We start from the raw sequence: 18,143 nt of genomic DNA on the forward strand, positions 1-18,143 counted from the left end.
AGATAGATAGATAGATAGACGCGGTGTGTGGGGATGGATAGATAGATAGACGCGGTGTATGGGGATGGATAGATAGATAGACGCGGTGTGTGGGGATGGATAGATAGATAGATAGATAGATAGACGCGGTGTGTGGGGATGGATAGATCGATAGATCAGGTCTGTCTTCACTGCAGAGCTCACCCAGGCTGAGCCCTAAGTGGCTACAGTCCACACACAAACCCCTGGAGGTGCTTTGGACCAGGGCCAAGTGTCCTGACTGGGGTTGTCAGCTAGGACCCAGGTTTTGCTTGATCTCAGGCTCTAACTCACCCACTTTGGAGAGAAAACACAGGCTGGATCACTCAGGGCTGGTGCTTCTCCAATGCCTTCCCACGATTCCCCCCAGGCCTAGTCTACCCTTCACCCAACTCCCTTCTGCACCAGACGTCACCCCCAGTTTCCTAGTGCCCTGGGTTGGCATTGAGCCCTTCGTTGTGCAGGGTCTGCTCCGTTTCTTCCTCGCCCTAGAGCAGAGCTGCCCTCTGGCAATTCCTCTTGCCAACATGCTGCTTCGTGGCCAGAGGCCCCCAGCCTAGCTCAGCGGGAGCACAACGGGGAGATGGACCCCACAGATAAGATCCCCAAGAGGCAAGCAGGGGAGAGGATGGAGCAGGTGGCAATTCAGTGGGGGAGGAGAATAAACAACCTGGAGGGTGCCTATGGCAGGGGAGTTGACACCAACGGCCAGCCTGACCCCCAGCCTCAACCTGCTCCTGTGACAGGGATTGAGTCGATGCTGGCACCGCTCGGCGTGTGGAGCCCTGGCTGTGCGGGACAGGCTTTGAGCCCAGAGGGGTTAATAACGGACCAGGGCAAAGCGGCCGGAGCGGCTGGGACAGACTCCGACTGCCTGCGGGAAAAGCTGGTACCTCCTGGGCCTGCTATCCCACGGGAGACAACCCCAGAGCTCAGGCCAGGGAGGACCCCACTGCTGTGGGGGATGGGACTGTGACATTCCCCAGGCTACAATCTGGACTGTTGGACAGTGTGTTCCCTCAGTTCTGCAACCTAGGGTGTCATTCACACTGCTTCACTCTGAGACCCACCACTCCCGGTCTGCTCACACCCAGCCTCCAGCATGTAAGTCTGATTTGTGTCCATTTATTCTGTTACGTAAGAGACTGTCCAGTTTGACCAATGTACATGGCAGAGGGGCATCAGACGTCAAGAATTATAACATTCAAAAACCAGTCGGAGAACACTTCAATCTCTTTGGTCACTCGATTACAGACCTAAAAGTGGCAATTCTTCAACAAAAAAACTTCAAAAACAGACTCCAAGGAGAGACTGCTGAATTGGAATTAATTTGCAAACTGGATACAATTAACTTAGGCTTGAATAGAGACTGGGAGTGGATGGGTCATTACACAAAGTAAAACTATTTCCCCATGTTTATTCCCCCCCTCCACTGTTCCTCAGACGTTCTTGTCAACTGCTGGAAATGGCCCACCTTGATTATCACTACAAAAGGTTTCCCCCCTTCCTGCCCCCCGCACTGCTCTCCTGCTGGTAATAGCTCACCTTAAGTGATCACTCTCCTTACAGTGTGTATGGTGACACCCATTGTTTCATGTTCTCTGTCTATATAGATCTCCCCACTGTACTTTCCACTGAATGCATCCGATAAAGTGAGCTGTAGTTCACGAAAGCTTATGCTCAAATAAATTGGTTAGTCTCTAAGGTGCCACAAGTCCTCCTTTTCTTTTTGCAAATACAGACTAACACGGCTGCTACTCTGAAAAGTGGTCTGCCAGAGCCAGTTGGTGCCTTTGCTCTCTCTTTCCTCAGCTTCCTGGGTTTTTAGCTCTAGGGCTTGCTGATGTCCAAACTCCTCAGCTTGCTTCTGAGCCCCTATTTCCAGTTCCCTTAGCTCCAAGATTTGGGGATGTTCTTTCTCTTTTTCTGCCACCTGCAGTCTGTACAGCTCCAACTTTGCAACTGCATCACTTTTGCCCATCTTTCTGCTTTTCCTGTCCCTATTTCCTTTCCCCAAAATAAGTAAACAGAAAATAATAAACCAGTAACCTTCTCTTTGACTTTTCTCGGCATGCACACTTAAAGTCTCACTTAAAAATCTCCACACCAGTGTATGAAGTACAAATCTCACTCAGGACAACAAGCTGTGCATTTCACCCTGCTCAATGCACCGCTGTGATGGGGTCTCTGGGGTGCAACCTGGCCTGCGGGACCTCTGACCCCTCCAAACACAACAGCCTGGGCTGCCTCTGACACTGTGATCCTGATGTCAAACTACAAGGCTCTGGCAGGCCCTGCACTTACACAGCCATCCACAGACCAGGACATACCCAACTGAGTGACATGAATACTCTCTCAGCCACTCATGAACCATCAATATGGAGGCTCTGGCTAATTCATCCCAGCTCCCCAGCCTTGCACCCCAGAACTGTACCATCTTGCACTGGTCAGAAGCCTGGCCAGTGTAAGCTCGTTGCCCAGTTTGCCTCTCCCTCGATGTGGAGAGGACACACACTATCCTTTGTAAACTAAGCTGAGATTTCCCAAGCACCTCTATCAAAACACCCTGTTTTAAGTAAAATACAAGGCAGACTGATTAACTACAGAAAGGTCGATTTGAAGTGATTATAAGTGGGAGACATAAAGGTTAGAGAAGAAATAAATAGGTAAATATGCCTTCTATATCCTAAACTTTTAGACTAAGCAGGATTTGAATCAAACAGCTTTTCTCACTCTGACAGATGGTACAAGCAGGTTACAGATCATCAATACACAAACTGGACTCTTTTCCAGCCTGGGACCAAATTTCCCCTGCTCAAAGCCTTTGTCTTCCTGACATGATTCTAGGTGTTGAGATGGGAGGGCAGGGGGAGAGAGGCCAAGTGATGACGTCACTTCCCCTCTTTTATACTTTCAAAGATCCTTGCTATGATGTGGGTTAGCCCCAGAGAAATGATGTCTTAGGTGTAGTGAGTTTGTCGGGTGTGAGACCTGAGTGGCTTGTGAAGGACAGTGAACACTTCATTGGTTGGCACCAAATGGGGCCTCTGGGTCACAGGGGGCTGAGAGACAGGACTCCTGGTTTCTCTCCCCAACTCGGAGATGAATGGAGTATCTAGGTAGGAGCGGTGGGGGGGCCTGGGAACCAGGACCCTTGGGTTCTATCCCAGGCTCTGGAAGGTAGTGCTGACATCAGCCACAGGAATAACTACTGTGGCTGCAAATGGACCTAACAATTTTTGGTTTTTGAATGTTAACTTAAGATTGTAGTGTAGAAATGCCCATCAAGAAGCCCTCTTGCCATTGTTGCTATGATCGAGGCCGATGGCTGGTCTGTGCAGCCCCACCTTGCTCATGGCTGGGCCACCATGAGAAAGATCAAAGGGCCATGTTCCCCACCACTGAGATCAATCAGTTTCACCCCAGGCTCCCAGCACAGAGACATGGGCAGAGAGCTGAGTGAGGATGGGGCAGATGAGAAAGAGTCCCAGATGTGCCAAGAGGGGGGAGGGATAGCTCAGTGGTTTGAGCATTGGCCTGCTAAACCCAGGGTTGTGAGTTCAATCCTTGACAGGGTCATTTAGGGATCTGGGGCAAAAATTGGGGATTGGTTCTGCTTTGAGCAGGGGGTTGGACTAGATGACCTCCTGAGGTCCCTTCCAACCCTGATATTCTATGAAGAAGCACTGATGTGAGCCTCCATCCAGAGTAGTCCTGGATCCTCCTAGACATATCCCCAGCAGGGTCTTTTCCATGCAGAAGTCCAGGGAGCCAGCTTTGTAGCCTCCCCAGCTAGGCAGCATCCATCGAGCTGGGCAGTGCTCCAGTTGGGCAACATACATCCAGCTCTCCAGCAACTCAGCCATGCAGTTTCCAGGATCCCCAGCTGCTGGGCTGTTGCACGCTCTGTCCTTCCCCACAGCCAACCACACAGGCTGTGGTTGGAGACTGAGACTCTTGAGCTCTGCATTTGGATGAGTGTGTGGGTGACCCTGAGGTTTCCTGCCACCGCTCCCTGCACTGACTCTGAACATGCAGCTACAGATCTTGCTCCTGCTCCCCATGGCCTTTCTCCTGCCCCACGGGGCTCAAGCTGATGAGTACAGATGAAATCAGGGGCCCCTGGGGCTTTGGGATAAATGGGGAAGTCTTAGGGATGGGGACTCAGTGGGTGGTATCTAGGGGCCTGTGACACTCTGTACCCCAAGGTTCACCCCTCTTACGGGACTGTGATAACTTTTGTACAAAGTATGCCTTGTCTGGTATCATTCAAAAAATCATTATTGTCTGGGTAAAATATATGTGGCATATAAAGTTATAAGATTCTACTGTATGGTTTTACTACGACATACTCCAAATCTGGGGAGCAGCCACAAACCAGTTCTCCCAGAGACAAAAGGCTAGGTGATGCCTCAGCCAGGTGTCAACAAAATCAAACGGACCATCACCTGGTTAAGTGGCCATTCTTGGGCAGGAAAGAGGGTGTTGGCAAACAAATCTACATCTAGACAATGAAACAGCTTGGGGTTCCTTTCCATACAGACTTTATGTCTCGTAAACTTCAGCTGGAGATAATTCTCAAAGAAGAGAAAGAGCTACAAGAAGGTGGAGCAGACACCCCAAACGATCTCTTTCTTTCTCTCTACCCACGGCTCTCACAACACCGAAAGTATAAAGGAAGTAGCATTGGACTGGGGAAAGGATCCTGACTTGAAGCCAATTCACCCTGTAAGATTGCAGGAACATGTGATGAGAGACTTTTCAAACGATACCTCACAAGGCATATTTTGTATGAAATTTATCACAATCCTGTAAAGGGTTGAACATAAAGGTACAGGCTATTACAGGGGATCGGGGCGTGTTGTCTCACCCGGCACTGATACTGATCAGTGTTAGCCACAGACCATTTAAGAAGATCTGGGGAAGGGCAAAAAGGGACTGTGACAGGAGGTCCGGGGTGACCTTGAGAGGAAAGACCCATGTCCCAGCTCCCCATCCCTGAACCAGCCAGCCCTCTGACCTTGGGCCAGATCGAAGCCTGCCCTCCCTAGAGGGAAATGGCTTCCAGCAACTGAGGCACCAAATATTGGAAACATGAGGGCTAGTTGTGCTGGGCTCCAGATGTTGCATAGCTGGTGCCCTGTAGCCTTCTAAAGCATGATCTTTGCCCATCATTGATGGTGACAGGTGCCTGTCAACTAAACCCCAGGGGATCTCTTCTTCCCTTGATCTCCCAGTGCTGTGCTCAGGGGTTCGCATTGGCTAACTATGGGATGGGGGGAGTTGATTGTCTTCAGGCTGAGACTGTCAGGGGTGCCTGGGAGATGTGGTCTCCCCATCCCCATTCATTTGAAAGCAGGGGTCCAGCGCCTGGGGAGGAGATGGTCCAATGTTATTGTTGGGGGTTGGGGCAAACCTTGTTCCGGGCGGGGCGTCTGCTTTCTTAGATCAATGCAAGGAAGTCATTTTAGCCATGTGGGGAACCCACAGCCATTGCATCCAACACACAGGCATGTGGAAAAGCTGGAGTAGATGCCAAACCACGTGGGTCCATTGACATCCCTGGGTGCACTAGCAAAGGCTGGGGCTGGGGCTTTGCTAGGTGGGACAGCTGTTCTCCACGTGCGAGAGACAGGAGGGGCGAGAAGTGGTGAGTTGGCGAAGCAGAGAGTAAAAGAAGTGCTGGCAATGTGGCTATAGGAGCTGGACTGCGATGGCTGTTTTCTTCGCTGATACACCAGGGATTGAACTGGGGCACCTGCCAGAAATAAAAGCATGAACTGATTTAGAGCCCAGGGCCAAGAACAGGTCCTGGTGGGATCCCCTGGAAACCCCCTTTAATTCCCCATTCAACATTGCATTTTGCACGCAGTCAGCAAACCAGTTTCTAACCCATTTCACCTGGATTAAAACATGTTGATGTTACCGTGTCTCAAGGAGAAAGTCATGCGGCACTTTGGCAAATGTCTTCCAGGAGTCCAAATCTTTCTCTTCCCTTAGCATGGTAGCCTCTATCAACCAGCCTTGTAATGTTGTCCAAGAACGACATCATCTTCATTTAACAAGGCCTGCTGTCCATGGAACCATATTGATTGGTATCAGTTATATCGCTCTCCCTAAGCATCTCTGCTGATGGAGTCCCAGCTCAGCAATTCCACCACTTTCCTTGGGATGCTGCTCATGGACTTGGCATGTCTGACAGATGAGGGATGGGATCCACTCATCCCCATACAGACCCACCATTGCCTATCTAGAGCCATTCCCGAAGTATTTGAGGTCCCTGCTTGAGCAAAGCAGATGCACAAATATGTTGCTGGATCCATTTCGGTCCATTCAGGATTCATCCTGTTGCCAGCCCCAGTGCCGAGAGGCAAAACAACAGCAGGGGTTCGTTACCTGGTATGCTTCACTCAATAATCACAACGGAGTGGAGAAGTAGAAAAGTTTATTTGAAACTTCAAAAAGGTACAGGGAGATTAGAATCTCAAATCCTGCACACAGAGCAGGAAGTTACACAGGCTTTTATACATCCTTTTTTTAGCATACTTATTCAATAGCAAGCTGCCCTAAGTATCCATAGAGCCAGCCAATCCAGTTACCAGCTAGTGCCCTTGTTCTCTGTATCATTTGTTAAACTATACATAAAGCTGCTTTATTCAGCATTGTTCTTCCATATCTCCCCTGTTTGGCCTTGCTTAGTTTCAGGCAGTCTGACTCTGCAACATATTGTTGCAGATTCTCAGCATAACTGCTGCGAGTGCCTCCAGGCGGGGGGGCCAAGGACACTTGGGCCTAGCACGCAGAGCTGCTGTGTGTGCCTCCAGCCAGGAGGGGGGGCCAAGGACACCTGGGCCTAGTACGCAGAGCTGCTGCGAGTGCCTCCAGGCGGGGGGGCCAAGGACACTTGGGCCTAGTACGCAGAGCTGCTGCGAGTGCCTCCAGGCGGGGGGGCCAAGGACACTTGGGCCTAGTACGCAGAGCTGCTGCGAGTGCCTCCAGGCGGGGGGGCCAAGGACACTTGGGCCTAGCACGCAGAGCTGCTGCGAGTGCCTCCAGGAGGGGGGGCCAAGGACACTTGGGCCTAGTACGCAGAGCTGCTGCGAGTGCCTCCAGGCGGGGGGGCCAAGGACACTTGGGCCTAGTACGCAGAGCTGCTGCGAGTGCCTCCAGGCGGGGGGGCCAAGGACACTTGGGCCTAGTACGCAGAGCTGCTGCGAGTGCCTCCAGGCGGGGGGGCCAAGGACACTTGGGCCTAGTACGCAGAGCTGCTGCGAGTGCCTCCAGGCGGGGGGGCCAAGGACACTTGGGCCTAGTACGCAGAGCTGCTGCGAGTGCCTCCAGGCGGGGGGGCCAAGGACACTTGGGCCTAGTACGCAGAGCTGCTGCGAGTGCCTCCAGGCGGGGGGGCCAAGGACACTTGGGCCTAGTACGCAGAGCTGCTGCGAGTGCCTCCAGGAGGGGGGGCCAAGGACACTTGGGCCTAGTACGCAGAGCTGCTGTGTGTGCCTCCAGCCAGGAGGGGGGGCCAAGGACACCTGGGCCTAGTACGCAGAGCTGCTGTGTGTGCCTCCAGCCAGGAGGGGGGGCCAAGGACACCTGGGCCTAGCACGCAGAGCTGCTGTGTGTGCCTCCAGGCGGGGGGGGGGGGCCAAGGACACTTGGGCCTAGTACGCAGAGCTGCTGCGAGTGCCTCCAGCCAGGAGGGGGGCCAAGGACACCTGGGCCTAGTGCGAGGGGGCTTCATCGACACTCGTGGTCTTCCATCCCCTCGAGTTACCTAGTGGCCATGCCCCAGTGTCCCCAACAGTCTTGATCAAACAATTCCAGTCTAGATCGATCCTCATCTACATATACAAGTAGTTTATGTTGTGTATTTGATTGTCATGGTAACAGAATCTTGTTGTTGCTATGGCACCTGCGTCAGATTATTAGGGATAGCCCAGCCAGTTTTGACTGGATGGTCAGCTCAGTATGTGGCAATAAATGGCTGCTTTTCAGGTTTACAGCTCTCTGTGTCTCAAGTGATCTCTTCCTAAAACTGCTGCCCGCAAGGATACAACAGTTCAGTTCTAGATTGATGCACACCCATGCCCATCCATTCTAGAACAACAGCACTAGGTTCTAGACCAGAGGTGGGCAGACTATGGCCTGCAGGCCACATCCGGCCCGCGGAACCCTCCGGCCCGGCCCCTGAGCTCCTGGCCAGGGAAGCTAGTCCCCGGCCCTTCCCCCGCTGTCTCCCCTCCCCCGCAGTTACGCCGCCGCGTGGGCAGCAGGGCTGCGAGCTCCCGCCACTTTGAACGGCATGGTAAGGGAGCGGTGGTGGTGCACACGTGCGCGTGGCAGTGGGGGGGTTGGGTAGGGGGTCCCGGGGGGCAGTCAGGGGACAGGGAGCAGTTGGGGTGGAGGTCCCGGGGGGCAGTCAGGGAGCAGAGGGCGGTTGGATGGGGGGGAGGTTCTGGGGCAGTCAGGGGTCGGGGAACAGGGGGGGTTGGATAGGGCGTGGGAGTCCTGGGGGGCCTGTCAGGGGGGCGGGGGTGGATGGGGCTGGGGGTCAGTCAGGGGACAGGGAGTTGGGGGGGTTGAATAGGGGGTGGGATCCCGGGGGGGCCGTTTCAGGTGTGGGGTCCTGGGAGGAGGCGGTCCGGGGGCAAGGAGCAGGGGGTGTTGGATGGGTTGGGAGTTCTGAGGGGGGCAGTCAGGGGGCGGGAAGTGGGAGGGGGAGGATAGGGGGCAGGGCCAGGCTGTCTGGGGGGCACAGCCTTCCCTACCCGGCCCTCCATACCGTTTCGCACCCCGATGTGGCCCTCAGGCCAAAAAGTTTGCCCACCACTGTTCTAGACCCATCTCCTCATCCTGCCAGTGCTGGACCCACCCGCTATCTGGATCCTGCAGGTAGCTACAGTAGGGGCCACCAAATGGAATCCAAGACCTTCGTGGGGGTTGGCTGGAGAATTCAGGACTGGCCCCTGGGGAAGGTGAGATGGAGGATGGCTGGACCACTAATGCTCCCTTCTCTGTGTATGTGAATCCCCCAGGGGGACGGCACCTCCACTGACAGGGAGTGAGTGAGGCTGGGGCTCTCAGAGCACCCTGAGGGGTTGGGTGTCCCAGCCCCCACCAGCTCCTGTGGGACCCCTCTGCCAATCCATGCCTCAGACAGGGAGGCCGGCTGTGGGGCTAAGGCTCAGGGCTGGGACCCAAGAAATCTGGGACCAGTTTGTTGCCGGCACAGAGTGCCCGAGGCAAGCAACAGCTGGGTTCGTTGCCTGGTATGCGTCGCGCCAATGACCACAACAGGGTGGAGAAGCAGAGAGATTTATCTGAAGCTTCAGATAGGCTGCAGGGAGACTGAACTGTCTCAAATCCTGCAGCCCCAAATGCAGATTACAGTATACAATTTATACCTTTTCCTATTTCACTACACAAGCTTATACAACCAATTACCTGTTGCCCTGTACAATACCATAGCCAATCAGCTAAAGCAGCCAGTTGTGTTTTTCCTCAGTAGCATTGCCCGAGCCTTGCCTTATTTGGGTCTATTTGTTACTAGTTTTTGCTAAACATTTCTGCCTTATCTAGATGTTTCCCAGGCCGAAGCTGGCCTTGGCTAGCGAGCCGTGTGCAAACCTGCCTGTTTGTGTGCTAGCTTCCTCAGAGTTGTGCAGGGTCACAGAAAGTCCAAGGAGCAGAGGGGCTTCAGTTTGTCTGGAGCAAGGGGGCTTCATTGACACTCGTGGTCTTCCACCCTCCCGAGTTACCTAGAGTAGTGCCCAGTGTCACCAGCAAGTGCCTAGCTCAGCCCAGGCTCCCTGTGGATTTCATGGGCCAGTCCCCAGGGCTGGGAATTTCATGGAGGACGGATGGATACTGAGCACCCAATCCCCTTAAACAGGGGTAGGAACAATCTCACTGTGCTTCAGTTTCCCCGTCTGTACCGTGAGAATGATTCTGCCTGTGTTTGTTTGAACTGGACACTCTTTGAGGGCAAAAAGAAAAGGAATACTTGTGGCACCTTAGAGACTAACCAATTTATTTGAGCATAAGCTTTCGTGAGCTACAGCTCACTGAATGCATCCGATGAAGTGAGCTGTAGCTCACGAAAGCTCATGCTCAAATAAATTGGTTAGTCTCTAAGGTGCCACAAGTCCTCCTTTTCTTTTTGCGAATACAGACTAACACGGCTGTTACTCTGAAACCTGTCTTTGAGGGCAGGGATTTGGGGTCTGAGCAATGCTCAGCACAATGGGGAGCCCTGATCTCAGTCTAGGTGCCACCCTAAAGCAAATAACAGCGATGTGTTAAGGTGCAAACTTTGACCAGGGAGCCAGGGGACTTGGGGCTGTGGTGGAGGCAGGAGTCGCTGGGTGGGTTCTGACTTTGGGGTGCCCAAGGAGGTCAGGCTGGGAGGTCACCATGGTCCCTCCAGGCCTTGAAATTTGTGGGTCTGGGTATCTTAGTGCAGAGAAGCCCAGGGGTGTTTTTTACACCTGTAGTAGGGAGGGGGCAGGGTGAACCACATCCGCAGTCTGGGGGAGAGCTGAGGAGGGGACAGTGTTCCAGGAACAGGGATCCCCCAGGGAGAGCATCACAGGGGGTGGGATGAGGTTGGGGGACTCCCCTTCAGGATGGGGAGCTCAGTCCCAGCCCAGCCCAAGGAGACAATGGGGACTCTTTGTGTCAGTCTGGTTTCCCCCGAGGTGAGATCATCGGAGGCCAGGAAGCCCAGCCCCACTCCAGACCCTTCATGGCCTGGCTGGATATACAACGCGGAAACAAGCATTACAGCTGCGGAGGGTTCCTGGTGTCAGAGAACTTTGTGCTGACAGCTGCTCACTGCAATGGAGAGTAAGCGCCTCTGAGCAGGGGATGTCGGGGCAGGTCAGGGTTAGCAGGTAATGGGGGAGCCGGGAGCTCTGATGCCATCGTAGGTTGCAGGGAAGGAACAGTTAGTAGGTAAGTCTGGGAGAGCAGAGCCCAGCAGTCTGGTCTGCTCAGGCGGCGTCAGCTTGTCTGTAGGGGCCATAGGCACCGACTCTGTGGGCGCTTCAGGGCTGGAGCACCCCTGGGGAAAAATTGGTGGGTTCTCTGCACCCACCAGCAGCCAAGCTCCCTGCCCTGCCCCCCTCCGTCCCAACTCACCTCACCTCTGCCTCTGCCTCCTCCCCTGAGTTCAATGCATTCCCGCTTCGCCTCCCAGCGCTTGCCACTGCCAAACAGCTGTTTCGCGGCATAACAAGCTGTGGGAGGGAGGGGGAGGAGCAGGAACGCAGTGTGCTCAGGGGAGGAGACAGGGAAGAGGCGGGGCCGTGGTGGGGATTTGAGGAAGGAGTCCAATAGGGGCCGGGAGGGGTGGAGTTGGGGCGAGGACTTTGGGGAAGGGGTTGGAATGGGAGCAGGGCAGAGGGCTGTGGGGGTTCGAGCACCCACCAGCGCCAGGAGAAGTTGGTGCCTATGGTAGGGGCCTCTGCAAACCATGGTCCAGATCCAATGCTGGGTAAATCAATGGAACTACGGCCAGTGACACCAGCTGGAGTCTGGCCCATTGCCCAGACTGGGGCAGGGAGGGGCTCACAGCCCCAGGCAGCTCTGCAGGGCTCTGGGCTCGGGGGAGCAGGGCATAGACCCCCTGTGTGGATCTAGCTGGGAAAGGGTCACTGGGCCAGAGGGGAGCTGAGACCCAAGGGCCCGGTAGGAGCACAACAAGGAGTGAAGAAGCTCAGCCCTTGTGCTGGTGGAGACACCTGATGAGACCCCAGTGCCACTGGGGAAAGGCCCTGTGCCCACCGGAGTAAGTTTTTCACCACAGAAGCAGAGTCCGAGATCTTGGCCTGAGAGCCCCAGTCTGCCCTGTCTCCGATATCACTGTCCATGAGTCAGACCCACATGTGCTCATCCCTCACCTCACGTATGCTCCTGCCCCTACAACTCATGCATTGCGCTTGGCTTTTACAGCAAGATCACTGTGTCCCGAAGAGCCCATAACATAAAACAAGTATTGGACATAAAACGACAAAAGATCCCTGTGTGTGGAAAGATCCCGCACCCAAAATACAACAAGACCACCCTAAACAATGACATCATGCTGCTGCAGGGACCGCCCCATCTCATCCCCCCACCCCCCCGTGACCCCACACTACTGTCTTTACTGCCTCCATGCCATCACCCCGCCCCCAGTGACCTCACACTGCCGCAGGTACCGTCCCCATCCCATCACCCTGCCCCCCACAGACCCCATAGTTATGTGTTTTGCTGGGGTTAGGGGTGTGTCTCTGTGTCCTTGTGTCTCTGTGTCCTTCATGTTGATCTTGTCTCTCAGCTGGCCAAGACAGTGAAGCTCAGTATAGGGGTGGGTACCATCGCCCTGCCCCGGGCCAAAGAGCTTGTAAAGCCAGGGACTTAGTGCAGCGTCGCTGGCTGGGGCAGCAAGAGCACAGAGAGTGAATTGACCCCGGCCATGCTCCAGGGGGTAGATGCGGTGGTGATGAAGGATGCCAAGTGTCTGAGGAAACGTAATGACACATATCAATACTATGACGCCTCCACGATGATGTGGCGGGGGGGATCCGAAGACAAACAAAAACTGTGCAAAGGTAAATGTGCTCCTGGCTTCAAGCATCCTTGATAAATCATTATTATTAATGAGGCTGTTGGGGTTGCAGTCAGGCCTATGAGTGGCTATCGGAGATCAGGCCCTGCTGCACCCAGTGCTGTACAAATGAATGGGAAAATAACTTGTCTTTTCTCAGGGGGAGGCAGAGAGCCGCAGGACAGGGGAGTGGGTGGGGCATTGAAACCAGCTGGGCTGTGGGAGGGCCAATCGGAGACTGGGGGGACATCAGGGGCTGACACTGAAGCCAGCTGCCGGGGCGGGGGGGGGGGGAAGGGGGTTGTGCGGTATCACTGCCCATGAGCTGCCCATCAGCAAGAAACGACTCCCTGGGCTGTTCCCCATCTGTGGTTTATTCCATTTCACAGAGCGACTCTGGGGCCCCCGATGTGTGGGAAACAGCCCAGGGCACTGTCTCTTGGGGATCCGAGGATGGGATCCCCCCTGGGGTGTACACAAGTGTCTCCATCTTCATCCCCTGGATACAGGAGACAATGAAGAGGCTGCAGCCCTCAGCCGCTCCAGGAATCGCTGCACTGGCCGGATCTGCACCGCTTTGGTCCTTTGGAGAGGCCCAGACATAGGACCTGCTTTGCAGAAGGGCTGCAGCCCCCCCCAGGCTGAGCCTTCCCCAGCCATCGCTCCGCTCAGGCAGTGCCCATCCCATGAGCATCAATGCAGGGAGCCTAGGCGATTTAGGAACCAGGTTCAAGGCCTGCTCCTGTCAGCTCCCTTGTGTCCCCCGGGATCCTCTCCATTCAGTGGTCCATCATCCATTGAGCTGTGGAAAGACCCAGACAGGCAGCATCCATCCAGCTGTGCAGGCTTCCTGGCTGACACAGGGCATGTACTTCCCCTCACCCCACGTGGATGGCTGTGGTTAGAAACTGAGATGCCTGAGCCCTGCATTTAGATGAGTGTGTGGACGACCCTGAGGTTTCCTGCCCCCAAGATCTCCCCCCTGCTGAGTCTATAAAGCCCCCAGGCCTGAGGCAGATGCACTGTCCCTGCACTGACTCCAAATATGAAGGTACAGATCTTGCTCCTGCTCCCCATGGCCTTTCTCCTGCCCCCCGGGGCTTGGGCTGGTGAGTAAGGCTGGGATCAGGGGCCCCTGGGATTTTGGGGTGAATGGGGGGTCTCAGGGATTGGATTCAGTGGGTGCTATCTAGGGGCCTGTGACAATCTATACCCATATGTTCACCTCTTTTACAGGACTATGATAAATTTTATACAAAGCATGCCTTGTGAGGTATCGTCTAAAATTCATACTTTGCTGATCATTACTGTCCTGGTAAAATATGTGTGGCAGCTAAAGTTATAATATTCTACTGTATGGTTTTACTAAGATATGTTCCAAGTCTGGGAAGCAGCCACAGACCAGTTCGCCAGAGACAAAAGACTAGCGAATGCCTCAGCCAGGTGTCAATGTAATCAATTGGACTATCACCTGATTAAGTGGCCATTCTTGAGCAGGAAAGAGGACATGGGCGAAAAAATTACATTGTGACAAAGAAACAGCTTGGGGTTCCTGTTCACACACTTTCTGTATCATGAACCTCAGCTGGTGATGGTTCTTGTAGAGAAGAAACAGCTATAAGAAGGGTGAGCAGATGCCCAAAACGATCTCTCCCTGTCTCTTTACCCACAGCATTGACAACACTGGAAGTGCAAAGGGAGCAGCATTAGACTGGGGGATGGAACCTGACTGAAGGAAATTTAGCCAGTAAGATTGTCAGTGCCCTTTTGGGGCTTGCCTGGCCTAATTTGGGGTGACCTTGGCCCTGAATGCCATTAACTCAAGGCAGTGCAATTACTGACCCACTCCCTGTGCATTTGGCACTGATTCTCCACCCAGCGAGGACAGATCTTTCGATTTACCTCCCAGTCCCATGGGCTGTCCAGTCTGGGGGAGAGCTGAGGGGCAGAGTCCCAGGCACAGGGATCCCCCAGGGAGATCATCATAGGGGGTGGGTTGAGGCTGTGGGGATTCCCCTTTGGGATGGGGAGCTCAGTCCCAGCCCAGCCCAAGGAGACGATGGGATTCTTTGTATGAACCTGGTCTCCCCTCCACAGGTGAGATCATTGGGGGACAGGAAGCCCAGCCCCACTCCAGGCCCTACATGGCCAATCTGGAAATACGACGCGGAGACAAGAGCTATCGCTGCGGAGGGTTCCTGGTGAAGACAAACTTCGTGCTGACGGCCGCTCACTGCAAGGGAGAGTAAGCAACTCTCTGCTGGGGATGTCGGGGCAGGTCGGGCGCTAGCAGGTGATGGGGGAGCTGGGAGCTCTGCACCATAGTAGGTTGCAGGGAAGGAGCAGTTAGTAGGACAGGCTGGCACAGCAGAGCCCAGGGGTCTGATCTGCTCAGGAGGCGTCAGTGTGTTTCTCGGGGCCTCGGCAAACCATGGTCCAGCTCCAGTGCTGGGTAAATCAATGGGGCTCTGGCCATTGACACCAACTGGGGTCTGGCCCATTGCCCAGATCAGGGCAGGGAGGGGCTCACAGCCCCAGGACAGCTCTGCAGGGCTCTGAGCTAGGGGGAGCTGGGCATAGACCCCTGTGTGGATCATGCTGGATGGGAGCTGAGACCCAGGGGCGGGGAGAACAATAAGGAGTGAAGCAGCTCAAGGGAACAGCACAAGGGACTGGTGGAGGCAGAGGCTGGGACCCCAATGCCACTGGGCAAGTGTTTATGCTGCAACCAGTGCCCACTAGAAGGGAAACGCCCCTTGCTCCAGTCCCCCTGCACACACGCGCCTCCAAACCGGCCAATCCCCAGCAACGGAGCCGGATCAGAGCTGGCAATGTGTACAGTGGTGTGTACATTTTTGCTGGCAGAAGCTGAGCCCAGGACCTCAGCCTGACAGCCCCAGGCTGCCCCGTCCCCTCCATGTCACTGTTCATGAGTCAGCCCTCATGTGCCCGTCTGCCCCTGACATACGCTCCTGCCCTTAACGCCCCATGGATTGCTCCTGGGTTTTACAGCGAGATCACTGCCACACTGGGAGCCCATAACATTAGACAACGGGAACGGAGCCAACAGAAAATACCTGTGAGGCGCCAGATCCTGCACCCGCGATACAACAGAGACACCATTAGCAATGACATCATGCTGCTGCAGGTACGGCCCCCATCCCATCACCCCACCCCAGTGACCTCACACTGCTGCAGGTACGGCCCCCATCCCATCACCCCGCCCCAGTGACCTCACACTGCTGCCGGTACGGCCCCCATCCCATCACCCCGCCCCAGTGACCTCACACTGCTGCAGGTACCGTCCCCATCCCATCACCCCGCCCCAGTGACCTCACACTGCTGCCGGTACCGTCCCCATCCCATCACCCCGCCCCAGTGACCTCACACTGCTGCCGGTACGGCCCCCATCCCATCACCCCGCCCCAGTGACCTCACACTGCTGCCGATACCGTCCCCATCCCATCACCCCGCCCCCAGTGACCTCACACTGCTGCAGGTACCGTCCCCATCCCATCACCCCACCCCTGGTGACCTCACACTGCTGCAGGTACCGTCCCCATCCCATCACCCCGCCCCAGTGACCTCACACTGCTGCCGATACCGGCCCCATCCCATCACCCCACCCCAGTGACCTCACACTGCTGCCGGTACCGTCCCCATCCCATCACCCCGCCCCAGTGACCTCACACTGCTGCCGGTACGGCCCCCATCCCATCACCCCGCCCCAGTGACCTCACACTGCTGCCGGTACCGTCCCCATCCCATCACCCCGCCCCAGTGACCTCACACTGCTGCTGATACCGGCCCCCATCCCATCACCCCGCCCCAGTGACCTCACACTGCTGCCGATACCGGCCCCATCCCATCACCCCGCCCCAGTGACCTCACACTGCTGCCGGTACCGTCCCCATCCCATCACCCCGCCCCAGTGACCTCACACTGCTGCCGATACCGGCCCCATCCCATCACCCCACCCCAGTGACCTCACACTGCTGCAGGTACGGCCCCCATCCCATCACCCCGCCCCAGTGACCTCACACTGCTGCAGGTACCGTCCCCATCCCATCACCCCGCCCCAGTGACCTCACACTGCTGCCGATACCGGCCCCATCCCATCACCCCACCCGAGTGACCTCACACTGCTGCCGGTACCGTCCCCATCCCATCACCCCGCCCCAGTGACCTCACACTGCTGCCGGTACGGCCCCCATCCCATCACCCCGCCCCAGTGACCTCACACTGCTGCCGATACCGTCCCCATCCCATCACCCCGCCCCCAGTGACCTCACACTGCTGCAGGTACGGCCCCCATCCCATCACCCCGCCCCCAGTGACCTCACACTGCTGCAGGTACGGCCCCCATCCCATCACCCCACCCCAGTGATCTCACACTGCTGCCGGTACGGCCCCCATCCCATCACCCCACCCCAGTGACCTCACACTGCTGCCGGTACCGTCCCCATCCCATCACCCCGCCCCAGTGACCTCACACTGCTGCCGGTACGGCCCCCATCCCATCACCCCGCCCCAGTGACCTCACACTGCTGCCGGTACCGTCCCCATCCCATCACCCCGCCCCCAGTGACCTCACACTGCTGCAGGTACGGCCCCCATCCCATCACCCCGCCCCAGTGACCTCACACTGCTGCCGGTACGGCCCCCATCCCATCACCCCGCCCCAGTGACCTCACACTGCTGCCGGTACCGTCCCCATCCCATCACCCCGCCCCAGTGACCTCACACTGCTGCAGGTACCGTCCCCATCCCATCACCCCGCCCCAGTGACCTCACACTGCTGCAGGTACGGCCCCCATCCCATCACCCCGCCCCAGTGACCTCACACTGCTGCCGGTACGGCCCCCATCCCATCACCCCGCCCCAGTGACCTCACACTGCTGCCGGTACCGTCCCCATCCCATCACCCCGCCCCCAGTGACCTCACACTGCTGCCGATACCGTCCCCATCCCATCACCCCGCCCCCAGTGACCTCACACTGCTGCAGGTACCGTCCCCATCCCATCACCCCGCCCCCAGTGACCTCACACTGCTGCCGGTACCGTCCCCATCCCATCACCCCGCCCCCAGTGACCTCACACTGCTGCCGGTACCGTCCCCATCCCATCACCCCGCCCCAGTGACCTCACACTGCTGCCGATACTGGCCCCATCCCATCACCCCGCCCCCAGTGACCTCACACTGCTGCAGGTACGGCCCCCATCCCATCACCCCGCCCCCAGTGACCTCACACTGCTGCAGGTACGGCCCCCATCCCATCACCCCGCCCCAGTGACCTCACACTGCTGCCGGTACCGTCCCCATCCCATCACCCCGCCCCAGTGACCTCACACTGCTGCCGGTACCGCCCCCATCCCATCACCCCACCCCAGTGACCTCACACTGCTGCAGGTACGGCCCCCATCCCATCACCCCACCCCAGTGACCTCACACTGCTGCAGGTACGGCCCCCATCCCATCACCCCACCCCAGTGACCTCACACTGCTGCCGGTACGGCCCCCATCCCATCACCCCAC

General features: G+C 56.3%; 1 protein-coding gene and 1 pseudogene across 1 annotated transcript in view; both read left to right on the top strand.

The window, feature by feature from the left end:
- The first annotated feature begins 7,975 nt into the window (after window positions 1-7,975).
- Window positions 7,976-12,643, top strand: LOC144929184 (mast cell protease 1A-like; annotated as a pseudogene).
- Window positions 12,644-13,652: 1,009 nt separating this feature from the next.
- Window positions 13,653-18,143, top strand: part of LOC144929185 (mast cell protease 1A-like) — a 31,063-nt gene continuing 26,572 nt past the window's right edge. The window contains exons 1-3 of the mRNA XM_078848190.1: window positions 13,653-13,658; window positions 14,644-14,852; window positions 15,620-15,755. Coding sequence (XP_078704316.1) covers window positions 13,653-13,658; window positions 14,644-14,852; window positions 15,620-15,755 — 351 coding nt within the window. The remainder of the gene's footprint in view (window positions 13,659-14,643; window positions 14,853-15,619; window positions 15,756-18,143) is intronic.

The sequence above is a fragment of the Lepidochelys kempii genome, chromosome 13 (genome assembly GCF_965140285.1).
Source record: "Lepidochelys kempii isolate rLepKem1 chromosome 13, rLepKem1.hap1, whole genome shotgun sequence".
Lineage (NCBI taxonomy): Eukaryota > Metazoa > Chordata > Testudines > Cheloniidae > Lepidochelys > Lepidochelys kempii.